At 39.3% G+C, this 24,714-nt stretch overlaps 1 protein-coding gene and 1 long non-coding RNA gene across 3 annotated transcripts in view; one reads left to right on the top strand and one right to left on the bottom strand.

Annotated features, from left to right (window-relative positions):
* The first annotated feature begins 11,593 nt into the window (after positions 1–11,593).
* The window catches only part of LANCL1 (LanC like glutathione S-transferase 1), a 38,249-nt gene continuing 25,128 nt past the window's right edge, over positions 11,594–24,714 (top strand). The window contains exons 1-3 of one of the 2 annotated variants that reach the window (XM_026492033.4): positions 11,594–11,649; positions 11,961–12,057; positions 15,509–15,626. In XM_026492033.4, the coding sequence (XP_026347818.1) occupies positions 11,977–12,057; positions 15,509–15,626 (199 nt within the window). In that variant the 5' untranslated portion in view covers positions 11,594–11,649; positions 11,961–11,976. Of the gene's footprint in view, positions 12,058–15,508; positions 15,627–24,714 lie in introns of both variants that reach the window. The other variant, XM_026492032.4, reaches the window with a different exon arrangement.
* Positions 18,296–24,714, bottom strand: part of LOC113250508 (uncharacterized) — a 127,387-nt gene continuing 120,968 nt past the window's right edge. The window contains exons 12-13 of the long non-coding RNA XR_008956464.1: positions 24,158–24,230; positions 18,296–18,486 (exon numbers count right to left, since the gene is read on the bottom strand). This is a non-coding gene — a long non-coding RNA (uncharacterized LOC113250508). The remainder of the gene's footprint in view (positions 18,487–24,157; positions 24,231–24,714) is intronic.

Genomic DNA, 24,714 nt, shown 5'->3' with positions numbered 1-24,714 from the left:
TACATCATCCAACATTTAAATTCTTCCTGCAGGAACTCAACACAGGCAGTAATTACATCATCCAAAGAAACAAAGCACTCCCTTATAACCAATTAAACTCATTCAAGTCAATTATTCAAACAATTCCTGCCAATACACAATTCAAACCTTCATGTCAAAAGATTTTGTTTATAAGCTGACTAATGGCTTCCAGAAATGAGCTCCCTGGAAACATTATAAAGTGTCCCAGGCCAGAGCACCACAGCCCTCAAGGGGATTTTCCAGCTTTGCCCCCACAATATTTCTGCATCTTATAGATGAGGAATCCAGAGACCATGGAGTTTTAAGGGACTTCTGAGGTAGAAATAGAGCTGGACTCGCAAGCTAGGGCTCTATAGACAGTATCCTTATTTCACACACACAGGAAAAAGTATAAACTAAGTTTTTCAAGAATTACACTAATAGGCCAACAAATTCATCGTGAACGTGTGTACTGTGTGGCTCAAATTGTAGATGATGTTTGACTGGTACAAAAATCTAACAACCCCACTTTCAATTTTCCAAGGAATCCAGCTTTGGGTAATTATGGTCATGGCTCCCCACTGAAAAGAAAAGAGGCTCTCTTCTAACATTTGATATACCCCGTCACCACTAATGAGGTGCCCTACCCCATGTCCCCCTCCCACCTGCAAGTATATTGGAACTCACTGCAGATGCAATATACTTCACTCCACCCCTGGAACAGGAGTTCAAGTTGCAGTGGGTGAATTTAGATGTTAATATGCATCACTTTTAAATTTTCAATTCTGCAATTAAAATGCTATTGTCAAATCACCTAGGACTTAATTCTGGATTTATTTATGAAAGTCATATCCATGTATTAGATGCAAAATTCTTTCACATACCCAATGCTGAGATTGATCTAAAGTCACATAAGCCCATATAGAGAAACTCAGCATGGCTATGCAGGAGAGAAAGGAAGGAATTATGCACAATTAAAATGTATACTGGGGACAGTGTGTGGGTCAGAGGTAGATATATTAACATTCAAATACCTCCATAATCTTTGAGAGTATTACTGCTAGCAACCAGACTCCAGATCAAAGAGGTTTCCTAAATGGTGTTCTGAGGGCAAAACACTGCTGATAACCCTACATGGTAACATAACAGAATGCTGATAACAGTTGAGGCAAGACTATATATAAAGTGAAAGCTCTCTTTCTTTCTTCCTCCTTCCTTCTTTCATTTCCTCTTCCCCTCACTCTTCATTTCCTTCCTTCTTTCCTTCCTTCCTTCCTTCCTTTCTTCCTTCCTTCCTTCCTTCCTTCCTTTCCTCCCTCTCATTCTTATGATAGCATGGGGAAAGGCAAGTATAACTGAGGTGATCCAGTGACCCCTGGTTTATGGCTCTGTCTCCCCATTTTATGATTTTTGGCTTAAACTAGATTTCCATTTCTTTGATTGCTCCTTACCTAATATTTATTTACTTGCTTCTATGACCTCCAAATGGAAATGTCAAAGTGCTAGCTGATAAATACACCAGGGAAGGCTGTTTTCCTCTCATGCACACATGAAAATGGAGCAGCCCTGTTTCTGGGTCTCTCCACTGGTGTGAAGTCAACACGCAGGGAGGAAAGCATTCATTGTTGAGATGCATTACGGAGCAAACCAGTGCCAACACACCTCCACCTATACTGTACCCAAAGACTCCATCTGTCCTCTAAAGCTCTCTAGCTGGAAATTCAAAACAAAGTCAGCAGCAGTTAAATACCTCACTCCTCAAGTCAAACTGACCCTTGGTGCTGGGAGAAGGGAAAAACCCTTTCCTGGGCTATATATTCTTCAGTCCTAAAAGGTAATCAAACTAAAGTTTTCCTTCTTCAAGGCTGTTTGCCCCGATCCAGGCCTTAGAGATAAGCTTTCCCATCATCTACAAATTTGCAGTGTAGACCAAATAATTTTTCAAATGTTAAAATAATAAGTAATTTTCTTACTAAGCTCTCCAATGAACAAATTGAATAATCCTTAATAATCTATTGCAACTTTAATTTCCCAGATGTGTACAAAAGTATACATGAGAAGTATGAATCTGCAGTCCACTAATCTCTTAGATTTGTTAGAAAAAAATCTCAGTAACCTTACTCGGGAAGAAAAAAATTTTACTTTTTTTTCTACAGATATGAAAATAAACCTTTCTATCATTTTTTTTTTTTTTTGGCTATGAGATGCAATTATAAATAAAAAAGTAAAAGGGATAAGGGAGTGGGAAAGGGGATACAGGTGCAGTTGTAAACACAACTAAAAACACAGTTTTAACCCAGAATTCCCAAAGAGAAACCTACTTTCCCAGGACAGAATGCTTCAGTTATTGTTCAAAAACTCGGTGGAATTTGTACAGTGATAAATCCATTGGTTTAGTTCTGCTCACAATGCACCCTTAATCTCTCAAGGCAATGGTACCTCTATACACAAAACAATCACTACCACAGCAGGTGCAGCAGGAGTAGATGGAGAGAATGGGCAGCATGCTAATAAGGAGATGGCTAGAAAACCACAATCTGTCGAGCCCTGGAAAAGAAATGTGGTCATGAGCAAATTCAGCCTGCAATCAGAAATAGAGTTTTCATGGTATGGGTCTGAATGATAATGATGAGCCCAGACATATGTTGCCATCCTTCCTCACTTTTCAAATAGAAAGGATGTTTTTGCTCTAACTATGGCACTGGAAACATTATAATAATACTTTATACTGACAACTGGCTCATCTCCCCACTAAATCAGAGGAGGTGTGTCCTTTCCTGTAACACAAAGGGGAAAGTTACACTCATGATCTAACAAACAGTATAATTCAGTCCTGATCTTTTCTTTTCTTTTTCTTTCTTCTCTTTCAACCTTGGAGAATAGCCAATTTGTGCAGCTAAAAAAGAACAATGCAAGTAAGCCAAAGAAAAAGGTTGTAGAGCAAATCAGATATTTAATAAAGAAAGGAAAAGGCCATTTCAATGCAGATTCAATTAGTTTCAAGTCCAAAGGTTTCCCATAGGTCCCCAGCAAAGACCTGTGAGTTATACTGAGTGAGGTTCAGATGCCCTTTTTTTAAAAGAACTAGGACATATCCCTATGGTCCCTGACATAGGCAGGAAAACTGATTTAGTGGCCTAATTCCATTCTCAAAATTTGAAACTCCAGTATTGCATTGGTGCCTTCTGGGCATTTTCCTGACATTTCACTGATGCTAAACTGTTCTCCATTTGGCTTTTTACAAATTGATACATATAGCTGGGAGCACAAACATGTGTAAAGGTAAATTTACTATCCAAACTCTTGAATGAAGAAAGATAAACTGTGGAGGAAAGAAAACTGAAAAAGAGAAATCAGACTTAGCTTTAAAGGGGGCAGGAGGCACCCCAATGTACTAAACAACACCTAAGATTATCTTAAACACAAAGACAGCAAGTCATTCAAAGAATGCCAGTGCCAAGAGGAGGCTTGGAGGAACATAGTGTAATTTCCATCAACCTCCTCATACCTCATAACTTAATATGCACAATTGATGCCTTTTCTGTCTTAACGTGAAGTGTTTTGCAAATGCAGGTTCAGGCGATCCCATTCTGTGCTCCACCCCATGAGACAGCTGCCTGAGCCACTCCCAAGTATAAATTATGGAGCTGCCACAAAATTCAGATGACTCAAATTGAATCTGTTATGTAGCAGGATCCACCTATCATTTGTACCAGCTACTTGTAAGACACCAGAGTGCAAATCCTCCTGCTGAATATCTAAATGGCTAAGGGCAGAGGGCGAGAAAGAGGGTGACCATAAGCTAGCGGGAAGTGGGGGGGACACTACAGCTAGAGCCCACATGAAGGGCAAGCAGAGTGGCATGTTGCTCAGTAGATCCTTCTGAGAAAGCAAGGTATAGGTTCTTTAAGGAAACAAGAGGGTAGAAAGTCAAGAATAAACTTGAATTAGACTTCGTTCCCAGAAACTGTAAGTAACTACTCATAATTACACAAGATGTGCTTCAATGTGCTTTCTCTGTGTGTGTGTGTGTGTGTGTGTGTGTGTGTGTGTGTGTGTGTGTGTGTGCCTGTAGAGGGTAGGATTCCTTTACAGAGTAAGGATTTAAAGCAAACAAAGACAGCCATAGTCCAGCCTTAAGCTTTAAGTCCTGACACTGACGCTGGGAGAGAGGCTGCGTGTAGAGATGATTGCAGAGCACCGTCTGGAATGAGGGCGGTGAAGAAGGGGCACACTGAGCCGTTGGAGGAGCTGATCATAGTGCAGTTGCAACAGAGGCCCCCTGCCTATCCCCTGGGCAGCTCTGGATCTAAGATGCCCCTTCAAAGTGATCCCAGATGAAGCAAGGGGACTGGGCACTTGTACTCCTCAAAATGACCAGTCACTGGATGTTCTTCAAAGACACTGTTAAGAAGATGAAAAGGCAACCCTCAGCACTACTCTGCCTGGCCTCTGGTGTGATGGTCGAGGCTTTATGAAAGAGCTCTGAGTCAGGCGTCATGATGAGAAGGTGTAAAGTGGAATTATTCTGCCTGACGAAAACCAAATCAAAGTTAAAACTTAAAAACACTTGCCCCGACTAGTTGCTCTCCACCTTGTTCAAAACATGTTTAAATTTCTGGTTGAGAGAGTTTTAGGTTCGATCTAAGAAAGAACTCCTAGAAAGTATAAGGATATTAAAAGCCCTAACTGACTGCCAAGAGAAGTAGGAATGCTCCTTTTCTGGAATGATCTCAGGTGAAATAGCTAGCCATAAGTAGAGATTGTGATAGGTCAGGGTAAATAGACATTTCTCTTTCCTTCCTTTTTTTGTCTTTTGTTTTGTTTTTTGTAGCCCAGGAAATATGTTAGGGGCTGTGATGTGTCAAATGTAAACTGGAGGCTATGATAATTCACAGAATTACCATCTAGCACCACAGTTTTTATAGTCAAGATTCTCTCTCTCTCTCTCTCACCAGTTATTTTTCAAACTTTAGTCAGAAAGACAATCATATGGAGAAGTTGTTTTTTAAAAAAAAATGCGGATTCGATCCAAACCCCCTGACTCAAAATCTCTGGCAGTGAAGTCTGAAAATCTGTATTTTTAATAAGCTCCCAAGGTGGCACAATATATCAGAATTATTGCTCCATAACTTGAAGCCACCTGGGGAAAAAGTTTTGTATTGCTTCTTGGACTCCAAGTCCTGTCCCTCAGGGGGCAGAAAATTCAGCCTGAGAATTTGATCCTTGCTTTCTCAGCCTACCCTGAAAGCAGCTCTGGCCCCCAGCTGTGAGGCTCAACCCAGGGAAGACCATGGCAAAGGAGCCAGCTCCTCCTTGCAACTACAGTGCTTGATCTTGTGGCCCCTTTGGTCTACACCAGAGCCACTGGCTGACCAGTAATGTGATCGATTCTAGATGATCCCAGGTGGCAGCGGCTGAATTCTTGAAGTTTCCTTCCAGATCTAAGCTATACTGCTAAATTCATACTGCTCTATAGGAATAGTTTCTCCCACCTCTTATTATAAACTAAACTTCTCACATAGTTACTCACCTTTGAGTATTTGAACTCTTGCCTCTCGTGGAAAATAGAAAGGAAAATAGAAGTACAAAAAACGTGGCTACCGGGCAAGTCAGAAAATTTTGAAGTTTCTCTTTTAAATAACTGAAAAGTACCTGCTGTGAGACAATTCTGAAGCTTAAAAGAGAGACTATATGGGCCATAGTGTCTCTCTGTTGGTGACTTTGCCCTGCCAGGAAGTAGGACTGCCAGATATGCCAAAAAAACACCTCAAAATATTTTATGAGGCTTTGGCAATACATCATCTCCATCCCATCGGTGAGTTTTATATGGTTGACTGGGGATGGAAGAAAAGGTAGTCCTCCTGATTAATGACTCACTGCTTCAAGAAGGCTGCTCTTGTAAGGGACACTTTCCATTTCTACCTTCACTATGCATTTTAAGCATATAGAGAAATGGGGACATGCATAATTTTAACAATGTAATGTAGGTACATATTTTTTAAAATAAAGGGGAAAGGCTCTTTTTCATTTTGCTTGTAAAGACATGGGCTAACACAATTGATCAAGATCCCCTCTCAAATATTAAGTGCAGAGAGGAAGAGACAGTTTAAATGTTTGTACATTTTTTACCAACTTTCTATACTCACAGTCTTTAATCTCCTAAGAAAACCCCAGCACACCTGTGTTTCACATGATACCGGCTCTCACCCAGCAGGTACATTTAGAGAAAAGAATCTGTCAGCACACTAATAACAGTCCTGACAAGGGAGGGCAGAAATGCTGCCAGCACCATAGGAAATACTATCTCTGGGAAATTAAAAGTGTACTGTAGTGTGTATGGTGTATGTGTGTTTATGTTCTTGTTCCCTTCACTGGCAATAGCTCCTGTCAATCCACGAGTTCTCCACTATGAATGAAATAGAAAATTGCTTCAGTAGTAAAGAGTCCCAGCTGGATGTTAAACCAACAGCATGGTGATTTTAAACTCAAGCTTAGATAACTCTTGCTTTATGCTTCTTTGGGCTGGAAAGGAAACAGGGTACTCTCCACAATAGATGCAATACTTAGGAGAAAAGTGAAAAAAGTAAGAGCTGTTTGCCTAATTTTGTGTGGGTGTTTTGTTTTGTGAAGGGGGAGAATTTTCTAGAAAAAAAGAGAGACTATGGAGTCTTCTGATCTACTGTCTATCAAAGGTCAATGACCTAGTTGTCAACAAAGCTCTAGGGAAATTGTTGGAGGAAACAGAGAAGGCGTGGTTGCTAGAAGGTCAGAAGGAAAGGGAACACCACAGAAACCGTAAGCATGTTGCCCCTTTGCTAGCAGACATAGAGTAGCAGTTACTAGAACTGCCAGTATGCATTGGAGCCACTAACTGGCCACCAAAATTAGTCCTCCCTCTTTCACTGTGGCTGGACACTCAGCAGCTCAGCAGAAGACTTTATTTCGCAGGCTTCTGGACAGCTAGAGGTGACAATGTGACTGAATTCTCATCAGTGGCATAATGTGGAAGTGATGGTTTCCACTCCCTGGTCTGGGGCCAAAGGCACATGCACCCCTATGTTTTCCTGACCTTCCCACAGGCTGGAATACAGATACACCATGACCAGTATGAATCTGACAGACAAGGATAACACACTGAGGGAAGAAAAAACAATAGGATGAAATGAAGAGAAAAATAAATGTATTTATTTCACTGATTATGTTTTTGAGTTTCTTTGTAACTTAGCTTTCACCCTAACTAGTATAGATTATAACATTCTGTAAACTAAAGTCTTAGAATAGGACTGAAGAGCCCTCAGACCACACCCATTTTCTCAGTTTAACATAGACCTTACCAGAATTCTAGAAGTATTCTGTTTCAACAGCAATAATACAACGATTATTTCCTAAGAGTTTACACAAGGTACTTAAGAAAAGGAACACTATAATATTTTTTCCAAAAAAATATTCTAAATTTATTTAGAAAAAAAAAGCAACGGGCCTTGAAAACATTAACAATCAAAACTATATTAACCACAATGTGTTCAGCCTCCATAGCCACAAATGAAAATAGTACTCTTATGGGTTGAATTGTGCCCCTCCCCCACCCCAAATTCATGTACTGAAGTCCTAACTGCCAATACCTCAGCGTGTGGCCATACTTGGAGATATAGGTTCTTTAAGGATGTAATTGAGGTGATATGAGGTCATTAGAGTGGGTACTTATCCATTATGACTGCTGTCCTTCTAAGAAGAGATTAGGAAGCAGACAAGCAGAGAGACCATGTGAAGATACAGGGAGAAGACAGCCATGTGCAAGCTAAAGAGAGAGGCTTCAGAAGATATCAACCCTGCCAGCACCTTTACCTTGGATATCCAACCTCCAGAACTGTGAGACAATAAACTTCTGTCATTTAAGCCACCCAATCTGGTGGTCCTTCGTTATGACAGCCCTAGAAGACTAACACATATATGTCAATGTCAAGCATTTTTCTTTTGAGCCAGAACCAAGGAGAAATTCTTTGGGTTACTTCTCTAACAAAATGAAACAAAACAAACAAAAGAAATGAGTTCTACATGATTTCTACTAGTTGAAATCTATGGGTTCTCTGGCTAACAAAGAGAGAACTTGTTCATACTTTGACTCTATCTGAACTTTCAAAACAATTCTATACCCTCTCCAAAATAAATCTGGATCCATGCCTCATGCTATATTCAAAAGTGAATTCCAGATAGGCTAAAGACCTAAATGCGAAAAGTAAAAAGATAATAAAGTAAAATGCAGAAAGCCATCTTTGCAGCCTAGGAGTGGATAAAGACTTTCTGGACATGAAGCTAAATCCTCAAATCACAATGTCGAAGTTAGATGGGTGTAACTGCATTAAAATGAAGAATTATAGTACAATGAAGGTTACCCTCGAAAAAGCTAACAGACCAGAGGAGATTCTGCAACGTCTAAAGCCAAAGAAGATTAATATCTACAATAACCTACCTGCCCCCACAGAAAAACAAAAACAACTCCTGCAAATCAACAATAATGCAATACCCAGTAGAAAAATGGGCAAAGGATATGAACAAGTAAATCTCAGAGAAAGCCTAGATGTCTAATAAGTATGAAGCAAAGCTCAACATCCTTAGCAACAAAATACTGAAAGCTTAACCGACAGTGATATTTCCACATTGTCCATTAGAATTGCAAAAACTACAACACTAGATAATAGCCAGTGTTGGAAAGGACATGGGAATGACAGAAACTATTAGATACTATTGGAGGGAATATAAACTAGTCCAGTAGTTCTGGAAAGCATTCTAAAGGGACTAGGGATACCAAGTAAAAGATGTCCTTTGAGCCAGCAATCTACTTCCGGGTATAGTAGTCCCCCGTTATCTGTGGTAAATGCGTCCCAAGATCCCCAGTGGACGCCTGAAATCACAGAAAGCACCGAGTCCTACATATACTGTGTTTTTTTCCGTAGGCATACATACCTATGATAAAGTTTAATTTATAACTTAAGCACAGTAAGAGATTAACAATAATAATAGAGAAATTATAAAAATACAATAAAAGTTATGCGAATGTGGTTTCTCTCTGCCAAAATATCGCATCGTACTATACTGTGCTTTACTGTACTCACCCCTCCTCTTCTTCTTGTGGTGACGTGAGATGACAAAATGCCGACGTGGTGAGATGAGGCGAGGAGTATGACGTAGGCATCGTGAAGTACCATTAGGCTACTATTGACCTTCTGATGATTCGCCACAAGAAAGGATCCTCTGCTTCCAGAGCAAGGCTGACCACGGAGAACTGCAAGTGCGGAAAGCGAAACCGCAGATGAGGGCGGACTGCAGCATTTATCTCAGGAATACTCACATCCAGGTCCTTCTGAGAACATGTCCCTGGATATAGCTGGCTGTATTATTTGTGATGTGAAAGTTAGAAATAATGCCCATCCCTGGGGAAAAGGATAAGTAAAATGAGGGGGAGACATACTATGAAAGTATTGTACATTATCTAAAACAACCGAAGGTACGCGGAGTGACGCAGAGATCTAAATCACAAGTTGTTGAGTGTAGCACAATTCCACTTACAGTGGAATTATTATTCCTACAAAACCCATGATATATTTTCCAAAAGATATGTGAACTAAACATATTGTGGTGATTGTCTTCTGGAGGAGAAGAATGGGCAGGAACTGGGAATTAAGAGAAAAACTAAAATAGGGTCTTGCATGCACTGATAATGTTATACTAAAAACCAAGGAGTATAATTAGCTCATTTCTGCACCTGAGAATTAAACACAGACACACATACAACAAAACCTCTCTCCCCAAGTTCCTCCTGAATTTCTTTCGGTGCAGGCAAATCTTCAATGAGGACAAAGGAATTAACAGTTGCCTAATCTTATTAAACATTTTTGGTTACCCTATCTCTGTGTTCACAAGCAAGGGGCAATTTGTCGCCCCACCCCTCCCAGGGATATCTGGCATTTGGCAATGTCTGCAAACATTTTTGGTTGTCACCACCTGGGGAGTGGGTGCTACTGGCTCCTGGGTGGGCAGGGGCCAGGGATGCTGCAATGAACGGGACAGGCTTCCACAACAGAGAAGCATCCCTTTCCAAGTATCAACAGTGCTGAAACTGAGAACTCCTACACTATCTTACTACATTTTCCATTTACTTCTTTGGTTTGGGGAGGCTGCTCTTCAAGCTGACCAAGATGCTCCTTTCCTCCTTCCCATCTTATTCCTCCACTTATTCTTCTTCCATCTCCCCCATCCACTCTTCTTTTATTTCTGCTCAAGCACAATCTACTGTCTTAGGTTGCCTCTCTCCCTCTAGCAGTCATTAATCTACTTAAATACCACATTGGTATTAATTGCTCATAAAGACTGTGAATGAGATAAACTGATGGTAGGCCATTAATAATTACAGAAAATTAATTGATAAAATGCCTTTCACTTCTTTTCCTCTTCTTTCTTGGGACTTGCTCTACCATACACCCATCTATTAAAATAGGAAGGGTGCCAATCTGAGATTCAGTAAGGGCCTCTACTAAATCTTCACGAATTGGGTGAAGGAGCCAATGAATGTCTTCGAAGGCAGCAGTTAAAAAAACAAACTTGGCAGGAGGGGATCAGAAGTAGACTTTGAGATGGCAGCCACAAAGGGACAATTTTGGGCCAAGGTGGGGGTGAAGTAGGGATTGAGCTTCACCAAATGGATGTTTGATGCTCAAGTCCTTCAGTGAAACAAGAGGAAGGGAAAGAGCAGAGAGAGTGACTCTTTCTGACTTTTTAACTGAATTCCAGAATCCCCTGAGCAACAGAATGGGACTAATGTGTACCAGGTGGGATTTAAGTGTAAATGAAAGGAATGATTTTCAGATAATGGAGACTGTTAAACATTGAATTTCAATGTTGTGGATATCCTGCTTTGCTGGACTTAGTTATTTTTTAAAGGACTTAAGTATACAGTATTACAGTCCAATTTAGACTAATGAGCAGATCAAAATTCTTAAGAGCTGTGATTTGTGTTTTCGTGCATTTTCCTTGAAGTTTCAATTGCCATATGATAGTTTGTCCCTTGGGCATTCACATCTCGTCTTTAGTGCCTTGGAGGTTAAGTTATCACAAGTTATCTCCAAAAGACCCATTATCCATTTCAATATACCTGTTTTTTTGTCCTTGATGCTGCTAATGGTGGCAGTGGTGTTTTGTTTATTTTCTTTCTTTTTGTTTTTTAAGAAACAAAAGAAAAAGTCTGGAAGGTCTCTGTAGAGACGTTATCTTTCCCATTTTATTCAGTCTGAGCAGTAGAAATATGAATATATTCAGGCCTCAAAGTAGTTTTTTCTCCTTCTCCAGATAAATTCCTATTTTTATAACTCATTAGGACTTGAATTAATTTTTTTTAAGTAAAAAAGCTACAAGAGGAGAAAGGCAGGAAATATTGAGCACATTTGCACGTTATTCTAAGCTCTGTCCTCACTCCAGCTACCCAGGAATTAGACCACCCTGTATGATCCTTTAGAAATCACACTCCTGTCTCTTTAACAAACTGTAAACGAGAAGAGGGCGGGCTTCCAGGGTGTCAAAGGTTCTGATTGGTCCGGCTGGCAGGAAGTGGGCGGTGAAAGCTTTGCATCTGTTGGTGTCCGAAGCTGCGAGGTGAGAGGCCGAGGCCTGGCCGAGCTTCAGGACGCTGAACCGGCCGCAGCTTCAAATCCTGGGAGTGGGAAGGAAGGGTGCAAAACGGGGTCCCTTCATCGCGGTGGCCGCGTTGCCCTGGCAGCCTTTTCGCGGAGCTGCAGCTCGGTGGCAGCCGTGCCGCGGTGGGCCCTGGGTCCACTCAGACCACCGACACTGCGCAGTGGCCCAGGAGCTGGAAGGAAGGTGTTACGCGGTCTCTGGCCGCTGTCCTCGGAGCGCGGCCGAGGCCCCTGTCTCAACCTAGTTTCTTTTTTTCCCCTCTTCTGCAGGCTCGCTTCCGGCGTCATGGCTCAAAGGGCCTTCCCGAATCCTTATGCCGATTTTAACAAATCCCTGGCCGAAGGCTACTTTGATTCTGCCGGGAGGGTGAGTTTTGGGATACATCTGCCTGCATTCCTACCTCCAGCCCCTAGTGTAGAGAAAGGAACTAGTTTTGCCTGAAAGAAAGGGATGAACATCCCCTTCTAAAAATATATGTAATTTCAAGATAAATATATAAAATACATGTCAAAATATACAATTTGAGTTATAACATTTCTATAAGAAGTCACTGTTGTTAATATTCACAGATGGAATAGCCTCAACCGTTGATAATTTAGTTATAAAAATTGGCAAATACGTCGTTTTTCTATGTGATTTTTCATTTTTGATCAATTTTGGTTTGCTTTTTAAAGAGAGGGGAGGCGTCCTGGTGGTATGTCACATGTGCCATGTTATTGCTTTATATTTGTACACAAATATGGGCAGGGTAAATGATGAGAGTAAACGGGGATGTGTGGTAAAGACATCTTTAAACTGAAAGTGCTGAGAAAAATTAGGAACATAGGCCTGAAATTCTTCCTATTATTGCCACTCTTTGCAGGACATCCCCACAGCTGGGGGGGAAAATAGTAACTTAATATTACTTATAAACCACAGAGCAAAAGAGAAGCTGGATATAAGATACCACAGGCCTGTGTCTTCTCATGTCTCTTTGAGTGAACTTAATTAAGAGGGAATACAGTTCTTAAGAGTGTCTAGCTGAGAAATTCTAAGAGCCTGTTAGGTTGGAAGAGTGATCTCTTCAAAGTTTGCACATATCTTTTTTTAATTCTACCAGTTTATTTCTTCTAAACTTGCCATACAAAAAGCGCTTCACATGAGATATGATGGTCTTAGAGATTTCGTACCTGCCAAGTTAACTTTATGTGGCTCAAACATTTGTCACCATGGATTAATTTAACATCAGTAATGCAAGTAGGAGGAATGAAAGAGCTGGCTAAGAGTTGTAGGATAGGAGGATACCAAAATATATAGGAATCTAGAGTCAATCTGATTTTTAAAAAAGATTTATTTATTTATTTGAGAAACAGCAAGAGGGAGAGGGAGAGAATCTGAAGCAGATTCCACATTGAGCACAGAGCCCGACTCTCAATCCCACAACCAGCAGATCATGACCTGAGCTGAAACCAAGAGTCAGATGCTTAGCCAACTAAGCCACCCAGACACCCCTGATTTTTTTTTTTTAAGACCAAAATTGAACTACCCAAGCAAAGCTTCTTATAATGATCTTGACGTCATATGGCTTCCTTTTGGCCATTTGGACCTGTGTTCTGTCTACCTCTGCAGATCCTGAAGCTGAAGTATTTTGTCCTGTCTTGTTGGAGGAAGACCTGCTGTTTCATGCAGACTTGGCAAAGAGAACGCTTGAGGATTTATCCTAATGACAGAAGCCTTCAATAAAATATAGCTCACTATTCGGGCTGTTTATAAATTAAATGCTTTTACAAATTTAACCATTTTAAGAGAGAAAAAAAGATATTCATAAATTTAAAATCTGGTCCAAAAATAATAAAGTAATTTGTCACCTAACACATCGTTTTGGACAGATTCCAGAAAGAAACTAGCATACCAGTTCTAAAATTGTTAAATGTCGAACATCAAGATTCAGACCCTGGAGATCTGTCCTCCTTAATTTGTTAACACAGACATTTCAATAAGGAATTGGTCTGTTTTCTGGCATCTGTCAGAAAAAAAGGGCTTTTGGAGACACTACAAATTATTGCTAGAGTTTGAATAATTTTGTGGTCTGCCACAAGCAATCAATATTCTCTGGCAGGTCACCTTTATTAAATGCAGTTATGTGACAAATAGAAAGTAACTTCCCTTCCTGAGACTGAGGTGTTCTTATTCTTCGTCTCAAAGTAAGGCCAGGCAAGATGATAAATTATCGATGATCTATGAACAGAAGATGACATGTTCTCACATAGATGCACTCTTCTGTCTAGTTGAGATTTATAGACCTTTTATATTAATATTGAAGTATATTTTATCTTACTAAATGTATTTTCAAGACTTGTTGAAATCTTAACCTCTTGGCAGAAATTGTTAAATAATGGGAGCGTGTCCGTCAAACAATGTGGTTTCTTCTTCAGAGTGGGAAATAAGGGATCATGGTGCTTCAGAAAAATTATCCAGATATGGTTGATTTGCCTTATCAGAGATGCTCTTCAGAAGTAAAATTTAATAACTTTCATAATAATTCTGATACTGCCGCCTTTCTTGTTCCAATGTTAAGATGCCCTTTTTAAAAAACGAGATTATGATGTTAACAGGTAGTAGTTAGGTTTGTTTTTATAATCTTCACAAGGTGAAATAAAATGTTTGTGCCCATGTAGTATTCCCCAACATTGTGTTAAAATTTTACTGCTCTGTAAAATCCAAGTCTGGGAATCACAGCAGGTTTCTAAAACTGTGGAGGGATACATTAGAGTGACCTTTTAAGACACTAATGGTTCAATGTATACAAAACTTGCAAAATAATTTTCATTTGTCTTTAGGATAAATAACAGTGCTTTTGTGGGCCTCACAGGCATCCTTCATATGGATAGCACTACCCCACAGCCCCGGCTTTCGTGTGCTTTTTAATTCATACCCAAATTATTGCTTGTTATAGACCCTTGGACTGCTTAAAATCGTAAAAATATCAACAGTTACATCCCTGAATGTGAGAGACCTTAGGCACACGGTCTCATTCGATCCTCAAAGTACCTTTTGAAATTGGTGGGGCAGGTAGTATTATCCTGACTTTCTAAAGGTAATTGAAGCGTAAAGAATGATGAGTAGAGCGCGATCACTCAGCTAATAGTGGATAAAGATGTAGCCAGCCTCATTCATTGGGCAGTATTTATGAAGCCCTCCTCTGGTGGGCACTGTGCTGGGCATGGGTTTTTTGATGCTAGGTCTGATCTTCTCTCCACTCTGCCTGAGGCTTCTGATGTCCATGATTCTATTTTGACTTTCTTACGCTACTTCTACAATTTTTAAAAATTGTTTATTCGTTTTTTACAACTGGATTTGATAAATGTTTATTCTCATTTTTTAAATAATAAAAGCAATGAGAAGGTTTCCTTAGGGAATTAACATTGCTGCTGCTTGAATAGCTGGAAAACAGCAAACATCTTCTGATTTGTGCTTAATTTGTTAAGATGACTTTTATTATAATAAGAAATATTGGCTTAAATAACCGATGCTCCCTATTAGATGGAAATTACTCTATGCCAATTTTTCATCAGCAGTCTACTTTAGTATTTAATTATAAATTTTATGTAGGACATTTAAGTTACAAAATATTTCCTCCCTTGGGTACGAAAATGTCATAACACTTTTAAGTTTTACTAATTTGTGGTTATTAAGAAAAAAATAATTGTCCAATTCTCCCACGCAGAAGAAGTGGCCTAAGTGGAAACGAAGTACCCTCCTATTTTCGATAGCCTGTAGTCCAGGAAGTTGAGTGGTCCATATTTTTTGATATTTGTTTTCCCTTTAATATCTACAGCTGACCCCTGAGTTCTCACAGCGCTTGAACAATAAGATTCGAGAGCTGCTTCAGCAAATGGAGAGGGGCCTAAAGTCGGCAGATCCTCGGGATAGCACCGTTTACACTGGCTGGGCAGGTACGAAATGCTGACTGTGAGCTGCCTTAAGCATTGTAGAGGAGAGCCAAAGCATTACCTTGTGAGAGTGTCTGACTGACTGGGACACCCTCACGTGCTTCCTGTGTCTGCGTATGAGTAATTGCTTCCGGGAGAATGCTGTGCTCTCAGCCTAAGCCTTGGGATTTGGATTTCTAACAGTGCTCTGAATTTAGGGTAAGGGAAGCATATTTACGGGATTCATACCTGCTACAAATTTGGATGGCTGCTTGTGGAAAGAAAATTGATGTTTAGCATTACATAGTTAATTTGGAGATGGAATTTCAGTGGGAAGAGTCCCAGAATACAGTGTGTGAAACAGAAGTAAGGAGAATTAATCCACAGAAAATAAAACATGCCCAGATGTGTCATTTAAAAAAAAAGTTACCACATTAACAGGGATCCATATGTGAACACAGAATAAACCAGAGATTCCCTGAACTAAACCTCCTGAATAGTCATTGCTGGTTAGGTTGCATTCAGTTTGCTAGTCATTGAGAAGTTGGAGAAAGTTTGGGAAGAAACAGTACGTAGATGTCAAAGAAATGCGAGAGAGACAAGTGAAAGAAGGAAAATTGAAGAACTTCAGTTAGTTTACTAATGTAGAGAGACGGAAAGATAGCTTTATAATTTCAAAGAAGCACAGTTTAGAGACTAGTGTTTTCCAGTTACTCTGAAACAGAGACAAGGAAGAACCAACTTTTCAGCTTAAGGAGTTGAAATTGGACTTTAAGGCGATGGTGCCTGTCATGGGCATGAGGTTCCTGGGCCTCACAGTGGAGATACTCAGTGTAGTAGGTCTTGAGCGGGGCCCAAGAATATGCATTTCGCAAGCCTCAGTGCTCCTGATATAGACAGTCCTCTATGGACTGCACTTTGAGAGCTTTTCTCTGGCAGGAATTTACTAAAAGCAAATCTTTTAGTAATGGCAAGTGATTCTCTCTTTCCTTATGAAGACAGGAAGGCAAATAAAAATCGGAATAAAATTATACTCTCAGGGATGTTTAAGGTCAGTATTTTATAAAATAAGAGGAATGAACTAGTTAATGTTGGGCCCTCCCTCTTAGCTTAGTTTTATGATTTGGGGTGATTTTAGAAGCTTAACACAAGATATGTTAAAGACGAGAATAAATGTGAAAGTATTCTGCTTCAAGAAGGAAGGTATAACAACAGTTATCATTTAAATGAACATTACTATTTTCTATTTAAGATTATAGAACTTTGAACAAAGTAGGACAAGTACAATGCATGGTTATCTTTAGCTTTCCTCTTGATTTCCATATTGTGTAAAGCCCAGACTTATACGTCTTTTCCTAATATAATTGGAGTTTCTATTATTTTGTTATTTCTGGCAAAAAAAAAAAAAGATACTGAGACAGATGGCTAGATTTAATTCCCTGTCTATAAAAAGAATGAATTAAACCTCTATCCTATTCACTCATTCAGGTGAGCTTGTATTATTACATATTATAAGGTCCCTTGCTTTAGGGGGAAAAGAAGTGGGGATTGACTTCAGTTTTGAATTAGTAGTTTGACAATGTTAGGAAAAACCATCAATCAGGCCCTCTACTGTCAGGGCTATTTGAGAAACAAAAGGTTAAGTAGAAATAAAAATAGAAAAGAAATTTGACTCCAAAGCAAAATGCAAGTGTGTTTAAATTTTTTGACAGTATGAGTTCACAGTGTCATCTCCTTTGAATACCAATATCCTTCAACTTTTTATCTTTAAGTATTTATGATACTTATTGCTGGCTCTTGAAAGCAGCTTATATGGCAAGTGTCTTAGGCAAATTGGTATGCTAAGCATTTTAGATTGTTTTATGATGTAGCGTAAAATCTGCCAGATAAATTTGCTAATGGCTTTTGAGGCAGGGGTCCTGATGTCTCTTAATTGAGCACTGTTAAAAAGCCATTATTTCCACATAAAATGGACTGTCTCTTCCAATGTTTTCGTAAGTAAAATGCTTTTCTTCCCCTGCCAGTGTTTAGACAGTCTAAATAGCATGAAACTCAGAATTGCATAAGAAACTAAAGCTAATTTGACACATAAAATCATGTCAATACCTTCTCTTCCCAATACTGTATCTTACCAAGTATGGCGTCTTTATTATTGCAATTTTATTGCCAGAAAATGCATTCGTAAACATTTTAACACAATAAAAATACTTGCCGTTATGTGTCAAAGCAGTGTTTACATAATTATGTGTAGATTTGTATGTTACTGTGTGTGTTCCCCATGTTATCTTCCAAAGAATGATAACTTTTAGAAAACAAGGATTCTATTTCTTTAACTTTGTGCACCAAATTTAGTGTCATATTTTTATAAATATTAATTTGTCATTTGCTCTTGTTGCTACTTTGTCCAAAATTATATTATTTTGGGAAACACTCATTATTGTAGAAAACCTTTAAAACTTGATCATTTTCTTCAGCATTGGTATTTTTTGTTGTCAGTCTACAGTGAAAGCTTTTGCAATTTTGTATGAGAAAACTTCATGATTATGAATTAGAACTTTAAATTACCATCCTGTTTTGTTAAGCTTCATTCCCCAATAGAAGTATGACCTGATAGTTAATGCTCTTTCAGATAGAATTAGGATTTAGAATAGGGTTAGGTTCTGCTGCATATACCAAAGGAATTAAAATTGCAGTGACTTAAATAAGATAGAAGTTTATTTTTCTCTTATTTAAGAGGAGGCCAGTGCAGTCCAGGGTTGATAAAGTGGCCTCAGGATGTCAGTAGGAACCGAGTTTCTTTCTGCTCCATCGTCCCTCGGCCACTGGCTTCTACCTCTTGGCCAGATAGCTGCTGGAGATTCATGCATTACATCAGCTTTTCAGGCTGCAGAAAGGAAAAAGAGGCAAAAAAAAAAAAGAAAAGAATGCATTCCTCCCCCTTTTAAAAGACTTCCTGGAACCCCCATTCAACATTTCAAGTCTGCTTATGTCTCATTGGCTGGAACATAGTCACATGGTCACACCTGTTAGCAAGGAAGGATAGTAAATGTAGTCTGTTAGCTGGAGTTAAGTGGATTTGGGGCTAAGACCTAGCAATCTCTGCTATGTCTTATATAACAAGAAAAGTGATCCTTTTTTTTTTATTCCTATGTTTGCACAAGGCATTTGGACAATGAGCCTTAATTTTTTCCATCTGCAAAAAGATCTCTAACGTCTGTCCATTTGGGGGAAATTTTTGTCTATACAATATTTTGAAATTCCCTAAGCGATATTTTGCTATTTTGCCTGTTCTGTGAATCTAGGGAGACTCACATTTGGAATTTGTTTCAAAACACAAATTTTTCAAAATTTACTCATTTTAATTTTGTTTTCATTTTAATAAGTACTAGTCCTTTCATAAAGCCTGCCATAGAAAGGAAGTGTTGCAGGAATGCCAAATCATACTTTTTCTAGAGCTAAGTGTAACTTCCCTCAAGAAAGGGACTGCAACTGGTTCTAAACTTAATCCTGTGAAATGTTAGCATTTTCTCAGCTTGGCTAAACACTTCTCTGCCTCCTTTCTGTTTCCCCTCAAACTCTTGTTTGCTTGTCACAGGATTATAAAGTTCTTAATTTGTTCGTACCATGCGTTAATCCATAGTAAACCCCATACTCTTATGATTGTGTTTCTGCTTCATGACTATAAAAAAAGCTACAGAGGTAGGCTGCCCAGCTTCATAATACCTCATTCACGCCATGACTGGGTTTGCCTCAGTTGCTTACTTGATTTTGGAAATGAAAGAGTTTTAGTGAAGAGGTGAAGTACCCATGTGTTTTTAATATTACATATGTACTTAAAACTGAAAAATTGGACTTCCCATCCTTTTTTCCCATTTTCTTTTTGAGAAAAATTGAAACTAATAGTGAAAAGAGACTTATTAGAATTTCTGTAGCCATGTTATATATGCTTTAGAAAACACTGTGTGCATAATGCTTTATTGGTAAGGGGTATGTGCACAGGTTTAAATAAAAATTTAGAAGAAGCAAATCACTGCTTTAGAAAATACATTCACTTTACAAACTATTTTACAACTGAAATTATCTTGGTTTTTATTGTAAAATGGAAGCAGAGGATATAACACAGTGGTGAGAATGGTTAACATAGGCTTTGAATAGGATTCAGACATCATTTTCACTAAAGCCTACATATTCAGTCCTGTGGGTTGTCACAGTGCAGTTTTACAATCTATATTCCTGACTTTTACCTTTTTTAATTCACGACAGATAAAATGAAAGGAGGGGAGAATTTTTCAAACCTCGCAGCTGTCTCATATTGGCCAGTGAGGCAGTTATGGTAACAGATCGCTCTGGGGTCTCATGCTTATCCAGGGATGAAGTATTGTGAATAATCAATTTTGCAGACAGTAATTGAGAATTAACAAATTAGTACTGATGTTCAGAAACAAGAATTCAGTAATTTAATAATAAAATATATTGAGTAAATTTTGGTTCCCAAGGTAATGAGGATCATCAATATGCAGTTTCATGATCATTTTACTGTGTTGTGAAGGACAGGAGTAAAGATTAAAAGTGATTGCTATTAATGTTGCTCAGATCGACCTTTGAATGACAGAAGCCAGAATGTGTGCGCAATAGTGACTGATGTCATAGACATCATTCTAAGTGCTTTGCATTAATTAATTAACCTAAATCTCAGAACCACTCTATGGCAGGGATACTATTTGTATCCCCATTTCACAGATGGGAAAACTGAAGCAAAACAAGGCTGAGTACCTATTGAAGGTTACAGAGCTAATAAGTGAGAAAGCTAGGATTCAGCTGCAAGTCTAGCTTTAGAAACCTGGTCTTTCCCCCATGAGAGTGTGTGTCCGTGTGTGTGTATTTACTCTCCACTTCTACATCTGAGTTCACCATACATTTGGTAAGTGAAGAAGGTCTACTCATAACTGTAAGATAGAGTAATTTGAGCAATGATAATGTGATGATATTCATGCTGTACAAACATTTTAGAAGTGGCTAATGACTATAGTCAGTTTTAAGTGTTTTAGAAAAAAATGAGAATAGATGAAACATGCAAGGAATTTGGAAAGAAGAGGTTAGGCAAGAGTAATTACTATTTAAAAGTCTATAGGAAGAAGTTATTTGGGATTGGACGTAAAGTAAACCCTGGAAAGATTTATGGCCATTTGTGGCCAGAAAAATGAAATTTCCAGCATTTTGCTACAGAATTTGCTTCCGTGCTTCCTACTCCTGAATTAATGTATTCAGCATGGTTTCAGGATAGAAAATTAACTGGGCCAAAACAGAAGCTTTTCTTCATAATTGCCTGTATTTGAAAAGGCTTGTTGAAGATCTTCGAGTATGAAGTATCACCCATAGTCTGAAAACGATCAGTAGCTCTTACAGCTGTTAATAAGCGATATTTGAAATGAACAGGACCAGTTCTTTTCACTGAAATCCTCTTTTATAAAATTTAGTACATTGAAGTGTAATGCATCCTGATATCGATGCGTAACATACGCCAGCAATAAGCACTGGATTATTCGTTCTTAGCCATAATCCTTTCCTCGTAGATTTGCCAAGAGTTTTTTATAGAATGCGCTCCCAGCTTGGGAAGCAAAGCAAACATTTTGGCTCTTTAGAAGCTCCATCACGAACTGTTCTTTATGCCTGTGCACATAGTGGCAGACAGTACTGAAAAAGAACAGGCGTGGAGGCCCCTTAAGATCAAACCCGGTGGCCAGCTACCAAGGGGTCTTAAGTGGTGTCTGGGAATCTGTTGGGACTCACCAGAGAGCCTCACGGCCCCTGCCTTTGGGCTGCTCTGGGTTTTGTTCCTGGTAGGTGTAGGTTCCAGGAAGGAAGAGATTTTAAAGTGCCTTATGAAACAGAAATTACAAAACACTGGTGAGAAATTGTTATTATAAAGAATTAAATGAGCAGATGAAGTATTCTCGTGTTAGAAATAAGTGTTTAGGAGAAAAGATTGCTTCCCTTGCAGATAACATAGTAGAAAAGTTAAGTAAACCCAAGGGATAGCTGATCTCACTAGTGTCTTTAAGAGAGAATGAGGGAGGGGCGCCTGGGTGGCACAGCGGTTGGGCGTCTGCCTTCGGCTCAGGGCGTGATCCCAGCGTTATGGGATCGAGCCCCACGTCAGGCTCCTCCGCTATGAGCCTGCTTCTTCCTCTCCCACTCCCCCTGCTTGTGTTCCCTCTCTCTCTGTCGAATAAATAAATAAAATCTTAAAAAAAAAAAAAAAAAGAAATCCTTCCACATGAAGCTGGGTTCAATATTTAAAAAAAAAAAAAAAAAAAAAAAAGAGAGAATGAGGGAAAGTGCCAGCCCTCATTTAATTTCATTTTTTCCCACTCTTAACTATGATGATTCCTGAGGGAAATGATGATCAGCTCACACTCAAAAAAAAAAAAAAAATACACACAGGACTCTAAGGGCTTTAGTTCTAAAAGACATAACCCAATCTTCTATAACCAACTCACAAAGTTAATGAGGCTAAGATCAGCATATATTTCCTCTTTTCAAGTATTAGATAACATTTTAAAGAAGGGGATATGCAGCATAATCCCTGGAGTAATATTAACTTGCACTCTAAATGCAAGTCATTAAACTGTTTCAAGATGCTTTTCCTCTGATCTGCCGAATGTATAGCCTTTGAGCTGCAGCTTTCGCTTGTGAGGCTTAGTTTCTGCTGATACCAGACTTATTTGAAAGGAATCACTCTGGCCAGGTATCTTTCCTTTGCAATTTGATCTTTTTATTACGTAGCTCTTCACTCAGAGCCAGCATTTCAGTGTCTAATTTGAACCTTAGCCAAGTGTCCTTCACCTTCATGAGAAGCACCTATGCCTCCCAGCAAGAGTTGTCAGGGCAAGCGGAAGGAAGAAAGGGCATGGATCTCCACTGGGTTAATTAGAGCCCTTCACAGTGACCACTAGATAGAGACCCGCCAGAGTGCTTTCTTTCAGACTGCACTTTCTCTGGTGTTGATGTCATTGTACTGTAGGTTATTTTAAGTGGCTTCGATACAGGCTTGAAACAGCTGTAGGATATAAATGCTACAAGTGTGCTTGGGTGAAACACTGCGAGCGGAAGAAAATGTTGATAGATCAGGAGAAATGGCAGGAGGGAAAGAAAGAAGACATAGCTAAGCAATTAGCCTTTTACAGACAACACCAAGGAGCTGGGGCTGTGTTTTGTTGTTTTTATTCCAGTAACTTGAGCATTTAGCACAATGCTAGGTCCATAGTTGGTGCTTAATAAATATTTATTTATTGAATGAATGAACGAACAGATGTGTTCTGCAATTACTATTCTATAGTATACCATCTATACAAACTGAAAACAATAACTTCAGCTAAACCAGGTGGAATGAGGAAAGAGTAGAATTCAACTCATTTCATATGTCTTAGGATGTAGAAGAGTCCATCACATCTCTTTCCCTTGGCTTCTGATCCAGTTGAGAACTCAAAAATCAGAGAGGGCTTATAATATCTGCTTTATACTTGATAAAGCGGGATAGAGAGCCTAGTGTTTAGACCTGGATGTAAAGTGAGTTTCTTCTTTTTTGCTGCCTGACTTGAGCTTACCTCCTTGGACTCAAACAGAACATCTGGATAGTGCAAATATGGATTGCTACATGAGAAAAAGGAGAGAGAAGAGGGAACGCCTGAAGACAGAGAAGACTCCCAGAAAGCTCAAGAGAAGGGCCAGATGGCACATGTATAGAGAACATTTTTCTAGTCAGAGGAACCAGCAAGGGTGGAGAGAGGCAGGAATATGGGAAGAAGACTATGCTTCCCTCTGTACTTTTTGTCCTTTTCGCTCAGGCATCAGAGGTGAGGCAAAGGGACTGATTCAACACTCATTGAAATTCATTCTAATGGGGTTGGGCGTTTATTGAGTAGTTACTATGTGCTAGGAGCTTGCAATGATCAGCATGATTCACAGTAACTATGGAGTAGGTACTGTTATTTCCATTTTATGGATAAACATACTTAGGCACAGAGACGTTTAGTAAATGAGGTAAAATCACACAGTAACTGGTGGCTTCAATCTGGTTTTCTGGTTTTCTCCCCATATTACCTATACTTAAGTTTTTGGAGAACAGCAGCTTGTGATGCTTGACTTTAAGCTGACAGCTGAGCAATATGCTGGTCCAGGCAGTGTTTATATACTGTGGAGAGCACTGTGCACAGTCACAACAGTGACTGGGAATGGGAATCCTGCCCTAAAGACAGCTGTAATTTCTTTATTTTTTTAGAGAGGGGGAGAGAGTGATAACAGGAGGGGCAGAGGGAGAGGGAGAGAGAGAATCCCAATCAGACTCCGTGCTGAGCACAGAGCCTGGTGCAGGGCTCAATCTCACGACCCTGAGATCATGACCTGAGCCGAAATCAAGAGTCGGATACTTAGCCGACTGAGCCACCCAACCGCCCCTAGACAACTGTAATTTTGTTGAAAAAATAAAAATGCACATAGACAATCTCACAAAATTGAGAAATGGTTAAAAAAACAGCATTTGCGAAAGTACCAACCTGATGTAGAAAGACAGGTGATCATACAGTATGGGGTTAACTAAAGAAAACTGGCACTTATATTTTCATAAATCTGAAAAGGAAAAAGACATGGTAATTGATGAGCTTTCAAAGTTTTGACTCGGGAACAGCTTATTTGAAACTCAGAACAACCCAGAGTTCCTGTTTCCATACCACTCAGAACTATTGAGACCCGTTTTTGGGTATTGGCTGGGTGCCTATAGTGAGTCCGGCAGTATTTCAGTCTGAACACAATTTTTCCCACCAGAGTATGTGAGGAGAATCTTTAAAAGACCCCCAACCTGCAAGGAAATACCTTGCAGAGAGAAAGTAGCATGGCAAAGGTTCTTACATCAGTGCAGACTGGTTATAAAATAAATGAATACTGTTAAGGAATAATCTCTAAAGTGCAGCATTACAGACAAGTGTTTTTGAGAGTTCATACATCTGTGGAGATTTTTATCATGTCCACATACGTTTGAGACGCACGAAGGTCTTGATTGGTCAAGATGAATAGGACTAATGATCCCTCAGAAATTCAAAGGCTTAGTATTAAT

The sequence above is a fragment of the Ursus arctos genome, unplaced genomic scaffold, assembly GCF_023065955.2.
Source record: "Ursus arctos isolate Adak ecotype North America unplaced genomic scaffold, UrsArc2.0 scaffold_1, whole genome shotgun sequence".
NCBI classification, from domain to species: domain Eukaryota; kingdom Metazoa; phylum Chordata; class Mammalia; order Carnivora; family Ursidae; genus Ursus; species Ursus arctos.
The sequence above is the reverse complement of the archived record's forward strand: the minus strand, read 5'-3'. Positions and strand labels throughout refer to the sequence as shown.